The sequence below is a fragment of the Crocuta crocuta genome, unplaced genomic scaffold, assembly GCF_008692635.1.
Source record: "Crocuta crocuta isolate KB4526 unplaced genomic scaffold, BGI_CrCroc_1.0 scaffold322, whole genome shotgun sequence".
NCBI lineage: Eukaryota > Metazoa > Chordata > Mammalia > Carnivora > Hyaenidae > Crocuta > Crocuta crocuta.
The window spans coordinates 3,858,336-3,875,234 of record NW_027532592.1 but is presented as its reverse complement, the minus strand read 5'-3'; the positions used below and the strand labels follow the sequence as shown (position 1 = coordinate 3,875,234).

At 41.8% G+C, this 16,899-nt stretch overlaps 1 protein-coding gene across 1 annotated transcript in view; it reads left to right on the top strand.

Annotated features, from left to right (window-relative positions):
• DNAH14 (dynein axonemal heavy chain 14) overlaps nucleotides 1-16,899 on the top strand; it is a 293,744-nt gene that overhangs the window by 13,938 nt on the left and 262,907 nt on the right. Inside the window, exons 5-8 of the mRNA XM_077779923.1 lie at nucleotides 784-936; nucleotides 2,043-2,155; nucleotides 10,493-10,555; nucleotides 15,363-15,507. Of these exons, the coding sequence (XP_077636049.1) occupies nucleotides 784-936; nucleotides 2,043-2,155; nucleotides 10,493-10,555; nucleotides 15,363-15,507 (474 nt within the window). The remainder of the gene's footprint in view (nucleotides 1-783; nucleotides 937-2,042; nucleotides 2,156-10,492; nucleotides 10,556-15,362; nucleotides 15,508-16,899) is intronic.

The following is a 16,899-nucleotide window of genomic DNA, read 5'->3' as shown; positions in this document are numbered from 1 at the left end:
TGACTCTCCTCAAATTACCTAATTTCTCAGACTATTAATTTCTGCATCTGTTTAATGATCATCATCCCTTGGTTAATTTAAACAATTAGATTTAAGAGATTAAATTCTTGGAGTTATAAATGTATACGAAATGATTACTTATAAGATATTTATTACTTACTTAACAAATATTAACTACTGTTATGATAATACCGAGCCACCATCATTACCAAAATAAATGATTAATATGCTCAAAAGTCTTCTGGTGTTGGCAGATTTACTGAAAGAGGGGCATGTGTGTAAACTGTACGTTGCTGAGTTCTCTGAGTGAATAAGCATGTGTAAGCACATAGATCAGTTTTCATGAATATTTCTCACATTATAAGAATGAAAATTATATATTTTAAATCTTTCATAAGGAGGCACCTGGGTGGCTCAGTCAGTTAAGCATCCGACTTCGGCTCAGGTCATGATCTCACGGTTCGTGGGTTCAAGTCCTGCATTGGGCTCTGTGCTGACAGCTAGCTCAGAGCCTAGAGCCTGCTTCAGATTCTGTGTCTCCCTCTCTCTCTCTGACCTTCTCCTGTTCATGCTGTCTCTCAAAAATAAATAAAAAACATTAAAAAAATTAAAAAATCTTTCAGAGGATCTCATTGAACTTTGGTTAGACACAATTTGATGTTGGCTTGCCTCAGTGATGATGTTCTTAATTTTAATCTAAAATTGTTTCAATTTATTGAGTGACCTGTTTGGCCACGTTACTACTTAATTTGGTCAAGTTAATCAAAATGTTTTTAACCTCAGGAACCTTTAAAAGATGATGGAGAATTTATATATTGCCTTTCTCGGAAAAATCGAAAAGGTCTCTACAATCCGTATGACCTTCAGGTGGTCTCTGCCCACAGAGCCAGACACAGCAAAGAATTCTGGGTCATTACAGCATCATCTGTCTCCAAGGTAACAGAGGGAGGGCGTGGTCAGCTTGGAGAGTCAGGATGGAAGAATATTAGTCACTTTAGAATCTGTGTGTTTCAGACCTGGCCATTCGAGAAGTAGCTTAAGTTTAAGATACTCGTTAGGCAAAAGCTTTTTAATGGCGAGGTTCCTTTTCTTTTCTATAGAGATTTAAGTTTTAGGAGTCGGTTATATCTCAGATGCTTTAAGTGTTGTTGTTTTTTTTAAAAAAGAAAACGAGACTGCAGGGATTTGCTGACGTATTAGGAATTATTACATTAAAAGAAAAACTGTTCTCTCAGGTTTGCCAGAAACTTCATCGCCAGAGGTGTAAACCCCACTCCCCCAGCACACTCACATAGCACTTTGAGAATGATCACAAGTTGTGATTCTACAGTTACTCGTTTTGGCCGTTTGTTTGGTGTTAGTGCCCCAGCCACCCGGCCTCAACGTCGGCATGCGTGAGCAGGGCCACAGCGAGTGAGGCAGATCTATAGAGGCACATGCAGAGACGCCCCCGTGTGTGTTATCAACCAAATGTGGAAGGAATAACTTCTGTATAAACAAAAGTGTGCCTCTAAATACATATGTGCTGATATAGGCATCCTTTCATTTCCAGAAGAAATTTAAGAAGACGCTAACATTTGCAAGGAGGGGAGAGGGATTCTTTGGAAGAGAGTTCCTTGATGACAGAAATGTGGTCCTGGAATGTCAGAATGGGGTGTCTTGGCAATGGGATTATTAGCCCCTCTGGAACCACTACTCTCCCGTTGTTAAAACTGAGCTCATAAATACCACTTTATAGAAACTGTGAGAATTATGAGACTGAAAAGAACAGATATTTATGAAAACTATGTCAGGGTGAGGGAGAGGTTTCGCTTATTCTTTCTTTATTGGAGCACAAGAAACAGCACTAGAAAAATGGCAAGAATAGCAGCATGTGGGACCAGACACCAGGTTGGGTGTAGATGATGTGGTGGAGCTTATATACAGAACAGGCCTGTTATCAAGGCAAGTAGTTCTGAGGCAAACACAGGGGTTCCTAAGTCCTTGAAGACAGTGCATATTTGTTTTAAAGAAAGTCATGGTTGTGTGCTTTGTATTTGCAGGTTACTACAGTAGGTGGTGTAGAAGAAGTAGAATCTGTACCGACTTTGGAATGGCTTCTAGAAAGAACGTGTTACCATTTACTACAGCAATTCAGGATATTTTACAGTTTTCGGTGAGATAAAAAAAAATGCAACCAATTATTTGTAGTATGGTCCTGTTGAAATAGCAGCTGCCTGGCTGACATGTGGGTGCCACCTGGTGCCACCTTTGTGGGGACTCACAGAGGAAATGGGATATTCCATAGAAGTGTTTTAGAGTAGATGGAGGTGTAGGAAGGCCTGAACTTACCACCTCCCAGAGACACAGCAAACCTATGTGTGGATAACGTCCTCTGGAAAAGTCCTGAAAACATATGATAAAGGCTGCGTGGAGATGGGTAGAAGAGACCGAGACATGCTCTCACCAAACAGCCCACCCCCAGTGCACAACCCACAATCAGGAGGGATCTCAAAATCAGGCACCTCAATCCTTGGGGTCTTCACCAGAGAGGTGGGCCACTGAAATGTAAAACAGTGGGGGTTGTGTCCAGGAAAATTGCAAAACTATGGGGAACGGAGAGCCTGCCCGTAAAGAGTTTGCACTGAGTTTAGCCTGGGACCCAGAGCAAAAGGTGCACTTTGAGAAGCGTATAAGCCACACAGAAAGGAGACTCCCTTATTCTTAAAGCAAATCCCAGAGACTCAGGACCCTTTCTGGGACTCTTCCTGGGACGGAAGTGCTGGCAGGTGTCATTTTTGCCGTCCCGTCGTACTTCGTGAATGCCAATGTTGGCGTTAGGCATCTTGGCAATCTTCCTATAACCTGGGCATGTCCCAACCCCCCTACCACAGCCGCGCCACAGCCAGTGGGGTGAGCACCCTGTCCTCCCCTGGCCTTAACTATACTCAGCTTGCCAGGTGAGTCCATACCCCTCAGGGCCACAGCCAGCAGGTGCCTGCAGCCACACTCGGGACTACCCTGGGGCACCCGGCACTGCTGGCCTGTGGGACTGTGCTTCTCTGCCTCAGGTAATCCACACAAGGCCACTTCTTCAACACTGGGAGAGGTAGCTGTTGTGCCTAATATGTAGGAAGAAAATACCTAGAAAATCAGGCAAAATGAAGAGACAGAAAAATTATCTCCCAAGCAAAAGAACAAGATAGAACCTCAGGAAAACACCTTAATGAAATGGCAGTATAAGTAAATTACCTGATAAAGAGCTCAAAGCAATGGTCATAAAGAGGCCTACCAAACTTGGGAGAAGACTGGCTGAGCGCAGTGAGAACTGCACCAGAAAGAGAGAGAAAATACGAGAGAGCGCAAAAAGGTAGTCACAGAGCTGAAGCAGAATGCAGGAACTCAAGGGGTTCAACAGTAGACTGGGTGAACCAGAAGAGCAGGTCAGAGAGCAAACGGGACAAAGCCATGGAGCTCACCCAGACAGAGAAGCAAACACAAGAGAGATTTTTAAAAAATGAAGATAACTTAGGTGACTCATGGGACAATTTCAAGTAAAGTAACATTCACATTATAGGAACCCCATAAGGAGACGGGGGAGAAAAAGGTGCAGAAAAACTTACCTGAAGAAATAATGGCTGAAAATTTACTTAATCTGGGGAAGGAAACAGACATCCACATCCAGGAAGCCCAGAGAATTCTAAATAAGAATCCAAAGGGGTTCACCCCAAGATACAATTAAAACATCAAAAGTTAAAGCTAGAGAATCTTAAAAGCAGCAAGAGAGAAAACTTGTTTACACACAAGGTAAACCCACGAGGCTGTCAGCAGGCTTCTGGGCAGAAACTTTGCAAGGCAGACGGGAGCAGCAGGGCATATTCAGAGTACTAAATGGAAAAAAAAAATGCAACCAAGAATAGTTTACCCAGCAAGGTTGCCACTCAGGATTGAAGGAGAGATAAAAAGTTTTCATATAACAAGACCACTCACCCAGTCTTACAAGACATTTTAAAGGGACTTCTTTAAGCTGAGAAGAAATGGCACTAATTAATGACAAGAAAACAAATGAAAGTGAAAATCTCAGTGGAAAAAGGTAAATATATTGTGAAAGTAGTCAATCATAAAGGTAATATGGTTCGAAAGACAAATGTAGTAAAATTAACTAAAAGTACGGTAATTAGTTAAGGAATACATAAAAGTTGTAAAATGTGATATCAAAAACCTTAAACATTAACAGAGGGGGATGAAAATGTAGAGTTTTGGAATGTATTCAAATTTAAGTTGCTATGAACTTACAATACATCATTATATACATAGGATGTTATTACATCTGAACCTCATGATAACCGCAGAAACTTTCAGTGAATCCACAAAAGAAAATGAGAAGAGAATCTAAAACTAAAGAAAGTTACCAGACATCAAAGTAAGAGAGAAAGGAGGAATAAAAGAACAGAAACTATAAAAGCAGCTAGAAAGCAGTTAATAAAGGGCAAGAAGTACATACCTATTAAAATTAAATGTAAATGGACTAAATTCTCCAAAGGATGTAGAGTGACTGAATGGGCTTCTGGAAAAAAAAAAATAGACCTCTCTGTGCCACTGACAAGAGACTCACTTCAAAAGTAAGGGCACATAGCATTAAAGTGAAGGTATGAAAAAAGATACTTTATGCAAGTATAAATGAAAAGAAGGATTTGGTAGCTTCTATTCATATAGCCTCAAAGACTTATAGAACATGAAGTAGGGCATTAAATAGATAATGATAAAGGGATCGGTCTAGCAAGAGGATGTAATATTTATAAATGTATGTGAACCCAACATAGCACCGAAATGTTTCAAGGAAGTATCAGCAGACATGAAGGGAGAAAGAGACAGTGATCCCATAAAGGAGGAGACTTTAACAACCCACTTATGTCAGTTATTGGATCACTCATACAAAAAGTCTGTAAGGAAGCATTGGACTCAAATGACACAGTAGACCACATGGACTTAGTAGATCTATGTAGAACATCACATTCAAAAGCAGCAGGAGTGCCATGGCACATTCCCCAGAGTTAATAACATACTTGGCCACAAAAAGTCCCAGTAAACTTAACAAGGTTGAAATGATCAAACATCTTTTTCAACCATGATGGCATAAGACTGGAAATCAGTTACAAGAAGAAAATTGGAAAAATCACAAAAATATGGAGATTAAACAGCATGCCACTGAAACGAAGGGACCTTTGAAGGAAACAAAGGAGAAATTAAAAAAAAAACCTAGAGACAAATGAAAACAGAAAGAGGACATGCCAAAAATCTTGGGATGCAGCCCAAGCAGTTAGAAGAGGGACGTTCATAACAATACAGGCCTACCTTAAGAAATAAGAAAAATTCCAAACAGCCTAACTTTAAACCTAAAGGAACTAGAAAAGAAGAGCAAATGAAACCCAAAGTTAGTAGAGGGAGGGAAAAAATAAAGATCAGAGTGGAAATAAGTAAAATAGAGACTAGAACGACAACAAAAAAGATCAATGAAGCCAAGAGTTGGTTCCACGAAAAGATAAAATTGGTGACTAGACTCATGAAGAGAGAAAGGGCTCAAAATCAGAATAAAAGAAGTTACAACTGACACCATAGAAATATGAAGAATCATAACAGGGGCAACGAACAGTCACAAGCAAACTGGACCACCTACAGGAAATGGATAAATTCCTAGAAACATACAACTTAGCACAGCTGAATCATGAAAAGGCAGAAAATGTAAATAGACCAGTTACTGAAAAGGAGATTAAATCATTAATCTAAAACTTCCCAACAAAGTCCAGGACCAGAATTCACTGGTGAATTCTACTAAACGTTCAAAGAGTATTTAATGCTTATTATTCTCAAACTCTTCCAAAAAAAAAAGGAAGGGGAAGAACAGCTTCAAAGTCATTTTATGAGGCCAGCAGTTATCCTGATATCAAAACCAGAGGACACCACAAAAATGAAGAAATTTATGTTCCTGATGAACATACATGCAAAAATCCTCAACAAAATACTGGCAAATCAAATAAATAGATTAAAAAAAAAAAAGAAATAGATTAGAAGGATCATGCATCATGGTCAAGTGGCATTGATTTCAGGGATGGAAGGCAGGTTCAACATCTGCAGAATAGTGTGACCTAGTGTGATGCACCACCGTAAGAGAAGAAAGATACAAATCATATTGTCATCTCAGTAGATGCAGAAAAAGCATGTGACAAAAGGCAACATTCATTTATGGCAAGAGCTCTCAACAAAGTTCATATGGAGGGAACGTACCTCAACACAGTAAAAGCCATATATGACAGACCCACAGCTAAAATAATATTCCAACAGTGAAAAGCTAAAAGCTTTTCCTCTAAGATCAGGAACAAGACAAGGACAATGACATTTCTCAACACAGGATTGGAAGTCTTAGCCACCGCAGTTAGGCAAGAAAAAGAAATAAAAGACATCCAAATTGGAAAAGAAGAATGAAACCGTTATTATTTACACGTGACATTACACTGGGTATAGAAGAACAAAGCTATAGATGTTGCAATTTCAGATTTCCGGATCTGCTACAAAGCTGTAGTGCTCAAACAGTGTGGTGCTGGCACAAAAACAAACCTGTAGATAGATCAGAGGAACAGAGTGCACAGCCCAGGAATAAGCCCACGATTATATGGCCACTTAATCTTCCACAGAGGAGGCAAGAATATGCCTTGGGAAAAAGTCTCTTTAACAAATGGTGCTGGGAAAACTGGACAGCCCCATGCAAAACAATGAAACTGGACCACTTTCTTACACCGCACACAAAAAATCAACTCAAAATGGGTTAAAGACTTGAACATAAGAACTGAATCCATAAAACACCCAGAAGAAAAGTGGGTGGCAAACTCCTTGATGTCATTCTTGGCAATGTTTTCTTAGATCTGACTTAAAGGCAAGGGCAGCAGAAGGGAAAATAAACAGGACAGCATCCAACTGAAAAGCACCTGAACGGCAAAGGAAGCCGTGAATAGAATGAAAAGGCCAACTACTGACCGGGATAAGGTGTTTGTAAATCATACATATAATAAGGAGTGAATATCCAAAAAAAAAATAATAATAAGGAATTCATACTCAATGAATGACAAACTCAATGACAAAAATAATTCAATTACTAAATGGGCAGAAGATCTGAAGAGAGATTTTTCCAGGACCTGCATACAGGTGGCCAACAGACATGTGAAAAGATGCTTAACATCACCAATCCTCAGGGAAACGCAGGTCGAAACCACAATAAGATATTACCTGCTACAGGTCAGGACGACTATTATTAAAAAAAGAAATCACTAGAATTGATGGGGATGTGGAGGAAAGGGCCCTCACTCACTGCTTGTGGGAATGTAAATGGGTGTGTGTGTGGCCACTGTTTAAAACAAGATGGAGGTTCCTGAAACCGTTAAAATCAGGACTACCAAACAACCCCACAGTTCCACTTCCAGGCGTCCTGAGAAAACAAAAAGACTACTTTGAGAAGATAAGCACACTCCTTTGTTTTCTGCGGCACTGTCTGTAATGGCTAAGACATGGAAACAACCAGAGTATTCATGGATAGATGAGTGGATAGAGAAGAGGCAGTGCCTGTATACAAGGGAACAGTCCTCAGTCATAAAAAAAAAAAAAAAAAAGCTTACCATTTGTGTCAACATGGATGGGACCCTAAAGGTATTCTGCTAAGGGAAGTAAGACAGAAGGAAATTTACCACGTCATTTCACATACGTGTGGAACCTAAAAAACCAAACCAAGCCGAGACTGCTAGATACAGAGCACAGAGTTGTGTCTTGTCAGAGGGGAGAGGTGGGGAGGGGAGGAAATGAGCAAGGAGAGGAGGTACAGACTTGCAGTTGTGACCTAGATAGCATGATGGGATATACAGTATATGGGGTGCGGTCAGTAATGACATATCCACCGCAGGGTCCCCGGTGGTAAGTACGTGTGTTGTAGGCTGTAGGCGTCAGTTCACAGGGTGTATGTACAGTGTCAAACTACCGCATTGTACACCTGAAACTCATATAACATGCATATCAATTATACTTGGGTACGGTATTTTTAGATAAAGGAAGTTGACTCAGGTATTAAAACTCCTGTCTTTTTGGATAAATACTGTAAGGAAAAGATTTTTTGTGGTCCAATTTAAATTGACTGTAATGACCTTAATTTACCATTTGTTTTTCATGCATTTATTCATTAAATGAATATTTATTGAGAGTTTGCAAGAACCACGCATTCTTCTGGATGCTGGAGATTTCTCTGTTGACAAAACAAACAATTGTCTTGCTCTTAAGTGTCTTCTGGTGGGTGAGAAATGAAAAAAACCCATAAGTATGTAAAATATCAGGTGGAGGAGGAATGTTACACAGGAAAATAGATCAGCATTAGGGAGCGGGGACGGCTTGCTGATTCGAGGTCATCACTTAGTAGTTTATGTAGTTCTGAGTGACAGGACGGAACCAGACACCAAGATGTCTACGAGTCCGATCCTTCAACAGTGGTCCCAAATTTGTTCTTCTAGCATTTGTACCTGTTTTTTTTTTCTTCCTTCTGTTTTGTTTTCTTTGTGTTTAGTTGACACCTGATGTTACATTAGTTTCAGGCATCTGTACCTTGTGCTGTGCGCACCTGCGGGAAAGGCCGCGCGCTATTACAGTAATTCTTTTGTTTCTAATGTCTGTCTTTCCTTGTGGTCTGCTGCTACCTGCTGGAGACTGGGGGAAGAGATAAGCAATACCTTAAATGGTTACATTTGATATTAAATAGCTGGAATAACTAAGCCTGAGGAAGTTTGTCTCTATGCGAAAGGTGAGTAGATCTTGTAGCAGAGACATTACTCACAAACGTGTTTTTTTTTTTAAATTTGTAATATAGTTTATTTTTGAGACAGAAAGAGACAGAGCATGAGTGGGAAAGGGACAGAGAGAGAGGGAGACACAGAATCTGAAGCAGGTTCCAGGCTCTGAGCTGCCGGCATAGAACCCGATGTGGGGCTCAAACCCACAAACCGCGAGATCATGACCTGAGCCAAAGTCAGACGCTTAACCGACTGAGCCCCCCAGGCGGCCCACAAACAGATGTTTATCGTGTACTTTTTGCTCCCTTGTTCTGGGCATTGGAGGTGTCATCACGTAAAAAATATACAAGATCTGTTTTCCTGTAGAGCTTCCATTCTGATGGAGGGAGGTAGATAATAAGTAAACAAATAAGGTCATTTCAGCTGGTGATAGGGGCTAGAAAGACAATGCAGCAGAGAAACAGAGATGTGAGGTTGCTCCTTTAAGTAGGCCAGCCCGAGAGGTGCTCTTTAAGCAGAGGCCTCTGTGATGAAAAGGGCACGTCATCCACGTGGGGTCTCGAGGGAATAGTTTCAGCCGGAGACCATAGCAAGGTCAGAGGTTGGGAGGCAGGATCAAGGTCGGTGTGTATCCAGAAGTAGAGATGGCTTACGGAGGTGATGTGGGCCCAGGGCAGGGGGTGGGGGAGGCCAGCTTACAGAGGCAATGTGGGCCCAGTGCAGGGGGGTTGGCAGCTTATGGAGGTGATGCGGGTCCAGTGCAGGGTGCTGCAGGGCCTGCTTTCTACCTTGTGGGCCTTCCTGGAGGACTCGCTGCTGTGGCCTGGTGCGGACACTCCTCACACTGTCACTGGGGTGATTTTGTCTGGGTTCGTCTCCTGGAGTCCTGAGGGTCTGTGCCCGGATGGAAGTGAATGGCTCTTGGGAGCCTGATGTGCGTCAGGATCTGAGGCACTTCTGATCTCTCAGGCCCGGGGGTGCCTGTCGGCATGACGTCAGGGGTGCTTTGTGAACTACTTGCTCTGACCTGGGGTTCCTCAGTCTTCTGTGGTTCAGATCAGCCGGGACGATGGGCTGGACTCGGGTGGCCCCTCGAGCGGTCCTGACCTGCCGTCTTCCTCTCCTCTCCGCTCTCGCCTGCTGCGTAAGGAATCTTGCTTTGGCAACAAGTAGCACCTTGAAAGTGTCACCAAGTGTCACCGTTACCTTCCTTCTCAGACAGGTTCTTTGAGTTTTTAAAATACAAATGCATTTTTTCAAAACCATAAATATTAAATATCAATATGACGTACACTATCTTAATTTTTAATTTATGAGTATACTGTGATTTCTTATCAGTGTTCCTTTTCATTATCACTGAAAATTGAGTCTTGATTCTTCTCGAAATAGAATCTCTTTTAAAAATAGTAAGCGAGTAAAGGTTTAAGGGAAAAGAATATATTTTTATAGTTTTTCTATTAATAGGGATGTAACTAAACTATGTGTCTATGATATTATAATGAGTTTTGATAACATTTACTTTTCTCTATGTTCTGTTGATAGTTTGAGAGAGAAGTGATGTCTGGTTTTTAAAGTTTATGATGAATGCAACATGTTGTAGGAAATCTAGTATTCTTTAAGATGTTACTAAACATATTCCATATAAATACATGATTTATGAATACAGAATGTAAGAAATGTTTTTCTTTCAGAATTAATAAAGCATTTGTTACTTGGAAATTGAATGTTAGAAGAATTAAGACTGAGAAGAGCAGGTGAGTTTTAATAGGAAATGTATTTTTTAACAATGTTAAGGGGAAACCTTATTCTAAATATGTAGTGTGGAAGCAGGTATAATAGGAAATGTATTTTTTAACAATGTTAAGGGGAAACCTTATTCTAAATATGTAGTGTGGAAGCAGGTATAATAGGAAATGTATTTTTTAACAATGTTAAGGGGAAACCTTATTCTAAATATGTAGTGTGGAAGCAGGTATAAGTCATATTTCACTCAGTGATTGGAAAGTCACATTGTGATTATGATTAAATTTAGCCACTCTTATTTTCAAACATGATTTATATGTAAAACATAATAAACACGACATTTCCCAGTATGTCCGTCCACGACATGAGGAAAGGACAGTCCTGTGAAGAGCTTGCGGTGACTTCCCTTAGTTACTTGGTTGAACTTTTTGCTTCCACAGAGGGGAGCGACTAGGTCATAGGAGTCCGATGGCCGTTAATCCTGTTTTACGGGGTCTCTGGCGGCCCCGTGCTGTTGCGGTGGTTGAACTGTGCACTGAGTCACTGTGGTTGGAGATGGTGCCGAGAGGCCTCCTGTTCCCCCAGAGGGAGAAGCCCCAAACTTCGCACACCGCACGCCAGCAAGGACAGCGGCACTGACGTGATCGGGGTACAGATTTGTCCCCGCAGGGTCCCTTGTGTTGCTCTTGTACAGCCATGCTCACGTCCCTCCCAGTCCCACCCTCTCCTTAGCCCGTGGCAAGCGCTACTCAGGGCTCCATTTCTGTGAGTTTGTCTTTTTGGGAACATCGTGTAACTGGAGCCGTGTGGTCTACGACCCGTGGGATTGACTCTTCCCTGAGCGCAGCTCTGGAGCTCCGTCCGGGCCACCCCATTGACCAGGCGATCCTGGAGTGCTGGGGAGCAGCGCGTGCTGGGAGTGTGAGGTGCACCTGCTGGTCTCCAGTTTCGTTTATTACAGATAACGCCACTCTAAACCTTCATATGTAGGTTTTTATGGGAACACAAATTTTCATTTCCCTGGGGTAGAGGCCCAGGAGTGCAGTCCTGGGTCATGTGGTGATTGCATGTTTAGTTTTGTCTTGTTTTTTAATTTTTCATCCCCAACAGCAATGTAGGAGTGATTCAGCTTCTCCACTTCTGTGCCGCCATTTGGAATTGGCAGTGTTCTTTTATTTTAGACATTCTGGTAGGTTTGTGGTAGTAGCACGTTACGGTGTTAGTTTGCGTCTCCCTGATGACTAATGATGTTGAGCGTCTCTCCATGTGTGTACTGGCCATCTGTGAATCTTTGGTGAGATGTCTCTCCGTGTCTGTTGCACATTTTCTAATTGGATTGTTCGTCTTTATACTGTTGAGTTTTAAGGGTTATTCTCTAGATACGAGTCCTTTGTCAGATGTATGCTTTGAAACATTTTCTCCCAGATTTGGCTTGTTCTCTTTTTAATTCAAGAATATTTAGCACCTGTACATGCCAGCCATTTGGCTAGAGTTAACCTGCTTTTTGAACAGCTTCACGTAACCCTCTGGCCTCACTGCTTTACTGGTCTGGGTGGCTTTGATGCAGAGAGCTGGCCTCTCACTCAGCTGCTTCTCTGTTCAAGGGACAGCCTTTGCTGCAGGGGTGGTTAGAGTGAGGGGTGTGGATGAGGGATGGGAAGAAGGGGTTGTTGATGGCCGTTCATTTCTGGGAGACAGCATATAGTTCGATCGTGTTTTTAAATTTTTTTTAATGTTTTATTTATTTCTAGGAGAGAGAGAGAGACAGTGTGAACAGGGGAGGGTCAGAGAGAGAGGGAGTCACAGATTGAAACAGGCTTCAGGCTCTGAGCTGGCAGTCAGCACAGAGCCCGATGCAGGGCTCGAACCCACAAACCGCGAGATCATGACCTAAGTGAAAGTCGGACGCTTAACCGACTAAGCCACCCAGGCGCCCTGTTCGATCGTGTTTTTAGATCCATCTGCCAGTCAGTCTTTAATTGCTGTGTTTAGACCATTTACATTCAGTCTAATTATTTGTTAGGTTTTAGGTTTGCTAATTTTTTTTTGTTTCTTCCCTCTGTTTTTTGTCTGTTTCTTCCTGTGGATTATTTGAATATTCAAAGAAGGCAGTATTTCTTAGAATTGTGTTTGGGTTTTTCTGTAGTCTTTTTTAATGTATCTCTTTGTGTAGCTGTTTGGTGATTGTTGTTGGTGTAACATTATGTATACATAACATGCACTTTACTNCAATGCCACAGAGAAGAGTTACGGGTTTTGTTTCCAAACATACATTGTAAAACTCAGGAGTTTTTTAAATGTATTCAGTTTGGTTTGTGTGTCATGCTCTTGCTTCCTTCACGGAGTGGCTCCGTCTTTGACTGCGTGTTTCTGCTGCAAGAACTTCTGACGGCCATTCTGTTAGGGCAGATGTGCGGGCAGCAGAGTGTCCTGTGTCTCTCATTCCTGAGAGCGTCTTCATTTCTCTGTCATTAGAGAACATTCTGCTGAATATGGGATCTGAGGGACACTTCTCCCGGCCTCTGCGGCCGTTCGAATTGCTTTTCTTCTACAGATGTTTTCTTCTTTTGCTGCTTTCAAGACTTTTTCTTTTGCCCTTAGTTTTCAGAATTTTGACTCTGATGGGTCGTGGGTGGATGGACTTCTCTGTCTTTATCCTGGTGTCATTACCTTGGCTTCTAAACCTCTGCATTCGTGCAATGTTGACAGACTTGGTAAATTTTCATCCTTGTTTCTTCAAGTATTTTTTTCAGCCCTGCCCTCGCCTTCCTCTCCTTCTAGAACTAGGGGCACAGATGCTATATCTTTCCTATGGTCCTGCTGGTCCCCGAGGGTCTGTTTATTCTTCAGTCGGGTTTTTCTCTGTTGTTCAGATTGAATACTTTCTGTTGTTCTTCTGCTTCCAGTTCACTGGTTTGTTTCCCTGTCCACTCCGTTCTGCTGTTGAGCCAACACGCTGTTTTTCATTTCAGTCATTGTGTTTTTTAACTTCTAAAGTTACAGGTCTTCTGTTTCTCTGTTGGACTTTCCTTTTCTCTGCTCGCCACCACCCAGGGAGGCTGGACTTCCCTGTTCCCTGCTCGGTGTTCCCCGGAACCCCCCAGAGGACTGCTGGGGAAGCTCACTACCACTGGCCATGCATGTGCCGCCGGGCTGTCCGCGTGGCCCTTTCCCCTGTGGTTTCTCGCTGGGATGGAAGGGTCGTTGCTGAAAAGCTTTCTGTCGTGCTCAGCTGTCCCTTTCCTGGTCCTCGAGCTGGACAGTGGGCATTTCTGTCTGCACCCGATGGTGTTTCCAAGCCTGGGCTGTAGAAGGCAGAAGACGCACCTTACCACCCTGTCACTCCTGGCCAGTCAGTCCGCTCTGCCTCTCAGTGTCTTCTGATGTTTGCTTCATATATAATGTTCAGAGTTTTTAGTTGTACTTAGAGGGAAGAATAATGAAAAGTACACTTACTCCATTTTTATAGGAGCTAGGACCTGAGTTTTCATAGATTTCTGTGATATATTTTCTAGTACCAAGCAGTTCAGTCTTGTGAGTGAGTTTGGGAGAATGTGTTTGGCTTCCTAGTACAGAGTATACAACGCAGATGTGTTAGGGGGTAGAGGTCCCCATGACACCTGTGCCTGGATGGTCATCAGATGGCGCGAGCTCACCGTAGATGGCGCAGGCTCACCGTGACAGCTCTGAACTTCGCCGTGCTTCCCCTACCTGTAATTGTTTTCACAGTGAACCCTCCCTAGTTTCCTCAGACCTGTGTTACAATACGCAAATACAGTCAATTATATTTTTTAAAGGAAAAAAGAAAGCTTTAAACAATGCTGAGTCATGTGAATTCATGACTGTGTGGACTTGGACCATCATTCTCCTGTGAATACGGTGCAAGATTGGGTTTGATTTCTGGGGCGGTGCACTTTCTGGAATGTGCCGTTTGTCTTTTGTATGATTTCTTTTCCTCCCTATGCTAGATTCCCAGGGGGTGTCGGTGAACTGATCCCACCTTCATGAGTAGCTCCAGGTCATGTGAGGCCTGTCATTTGTGGAGCTTCTTTACGACGGAGGCCACAGGGCCTTGAGGAGGCAGTGACCATATAAGGCCCAGGACCTTCTTCATGGCACAGAAAGCTTTTGCCAATAACATGGAAAGACAGGAAAAGGCTAATACAAAAAGCCACAAAAATTAGCCACCCCACAAGGGATCACTGAAGAGCACAGGACCCGCCTTTTCTGATACACGATTGCACAGGGAAGTTTGCTCTTTAAGGATCCTTTCTCTCCCATTTTGTCCCTTTCTCCTTCGGTTCTGTCGTGTGTGGTTAGAAGTGATCTGACTCACTTTGTGACCATGATCAGACCAGCAGAAAGAGGCAGAGGAAAGAAAAGGGCCTGGCTTTTCTACTTTAGGATATAGGTGGTTGGAGAATTTAAGCAACAATCTCCAAATGGTTCCCTAGTCTCATTAATTTTTTTCCTGTAATTGAGGAAAAAATAATTGAGGAAAAGTATTTAAATTTAATAGGGGAAATCTAACTCTTTTGGACATCACTGCCTTCTATTTCAGAATTGTTAGAACTCAGTGGCATAAAATACTACCATCACTTGTGTGCCTACGTATTTTGTTTTTACTTAACACACCCAGTACCAAAACCTTGCTTTCAACATTATCAGCCAGACAAACCCCTTCATGCTACTAATGTTTATTAGTGCCATTGAAAATATGATGTGTATGTATACAAAACAAATTATACAGTTACCTCTAAATGAATTATATTCAGGTTGAACAGGAGATAGATAAGTCTGGAAATTGTTTACTTTCAGGTCATTTTTGCACCACAATCTTTTTTGGGCTGATGAGCTATTTCAAGGCTGTCTGCTTTATATAAAGGGACTTTGTGAAGATGCAGTTGACTACAAAAACAGTAAAGAACATGAAGATAATGCATCTGCCATCTGCCTTATAAACGTGAGTAGACGCACACTAATATAAGCCACTGTGTGTGAACCAGGAAGAACAAATGGAAGTTTGAATCAAATACCTACTCTCTAGATCCGTAAGTAAACCATCACTACAGGTGACTAATGTTGCGTGATCATGCAGTGAGCATTATTCCCGTGGATAGTCAATATTAATAATTGACACTCCTTATTTAAAAAAAATTTTAAGTGTATTTACTTATTTTGAGAGAGAGTGAGCAAGCGGGATAGGGGCAGAAAGAGAGAGAGGGAGAGAGGATCTGCCAGTGCAGAGCCCCATGTGGGGCTCAAACTCACAAACCAAACCGTGAGATCATGCCTGAGCCAAAGTTGGACACTTAAACAACTGAGCCACCCAGGGGCCCCTAGAATAGTTCTTTCACAGAGGTTAAGTATATAGAAGTATATGTTTTAAGTGTTTAATATACAATTGAACAGGATTCCAGCAGCTTTTACTACATTTACCTGCTGTGTGAGGGAGATACTGAAAAGTAAGATTGATCGTCATCTAGACTTAAAAATAGTAAAAGGATTTGATAAATCAACTCAAATTTGATAATCAAATCAAAAATTGTGTTGACTATACACATGTAATAAGGTTAATACCTATAAATCAGCTTATTTTTAGAATTGATTATATATAGTGACTGATACATAGATCCTTAATAAATAGTCTTTGAATAAATGAATTAATGAAGAAGATGAATTAGTCATTACAAATAAAGTATTTTTATAGCTATATTGAGATTAATGTTTCAAAAGGATTAAATTCAAGTTAAGTAGGAGACATTTCATTGAAGAGTCCTTTTCTTGGTTTCATTCTAGAAGGAAATTGGCTGGACAGCCATATTAGATGGTTTTATGAGTGACTGAGTGATGGAATTCATCAGTTAATGATGGGCAGCAAGGCAAAGGAGACTATAGAATGTCTGGGAAAGCCGTGCCTCATGGATGGCAATGCTCATGGAGTGACAGGAGGGACGCTAGGCTCTTTCTTGGAGACCTGGAGTCCTGTAAATATTTGTCAGTTACCTATTATATGCAGAGAGGTGGATAAAACTAAAACTGAGGTATTGTTAATTTTCCTTTGCTTACAGTTTATTGGAAGAGATCATCCTTTGCATAGAAAAGTGATGGCTGATTCCAGAGGTCTTCCCTCAGTTCTGCTAATCATTCTGGCCAGCCGGTTAGCAAACAGAAGGCAAGGAGGGTTTATCAGCAAACGGTGCTTGTGAAATACTCGTGCCCCAGAAATTCAGGGGAAGCAGAGAGCTGGATTCGAGGAGCCGGGGAGCAGGGGGGAATGTGAGTGTGAGTAAATCACTCAGTCTATGTTAGATTTGAAAGTTAGGTTGGTCTCGAATGTTGAGCCAAGAATAGA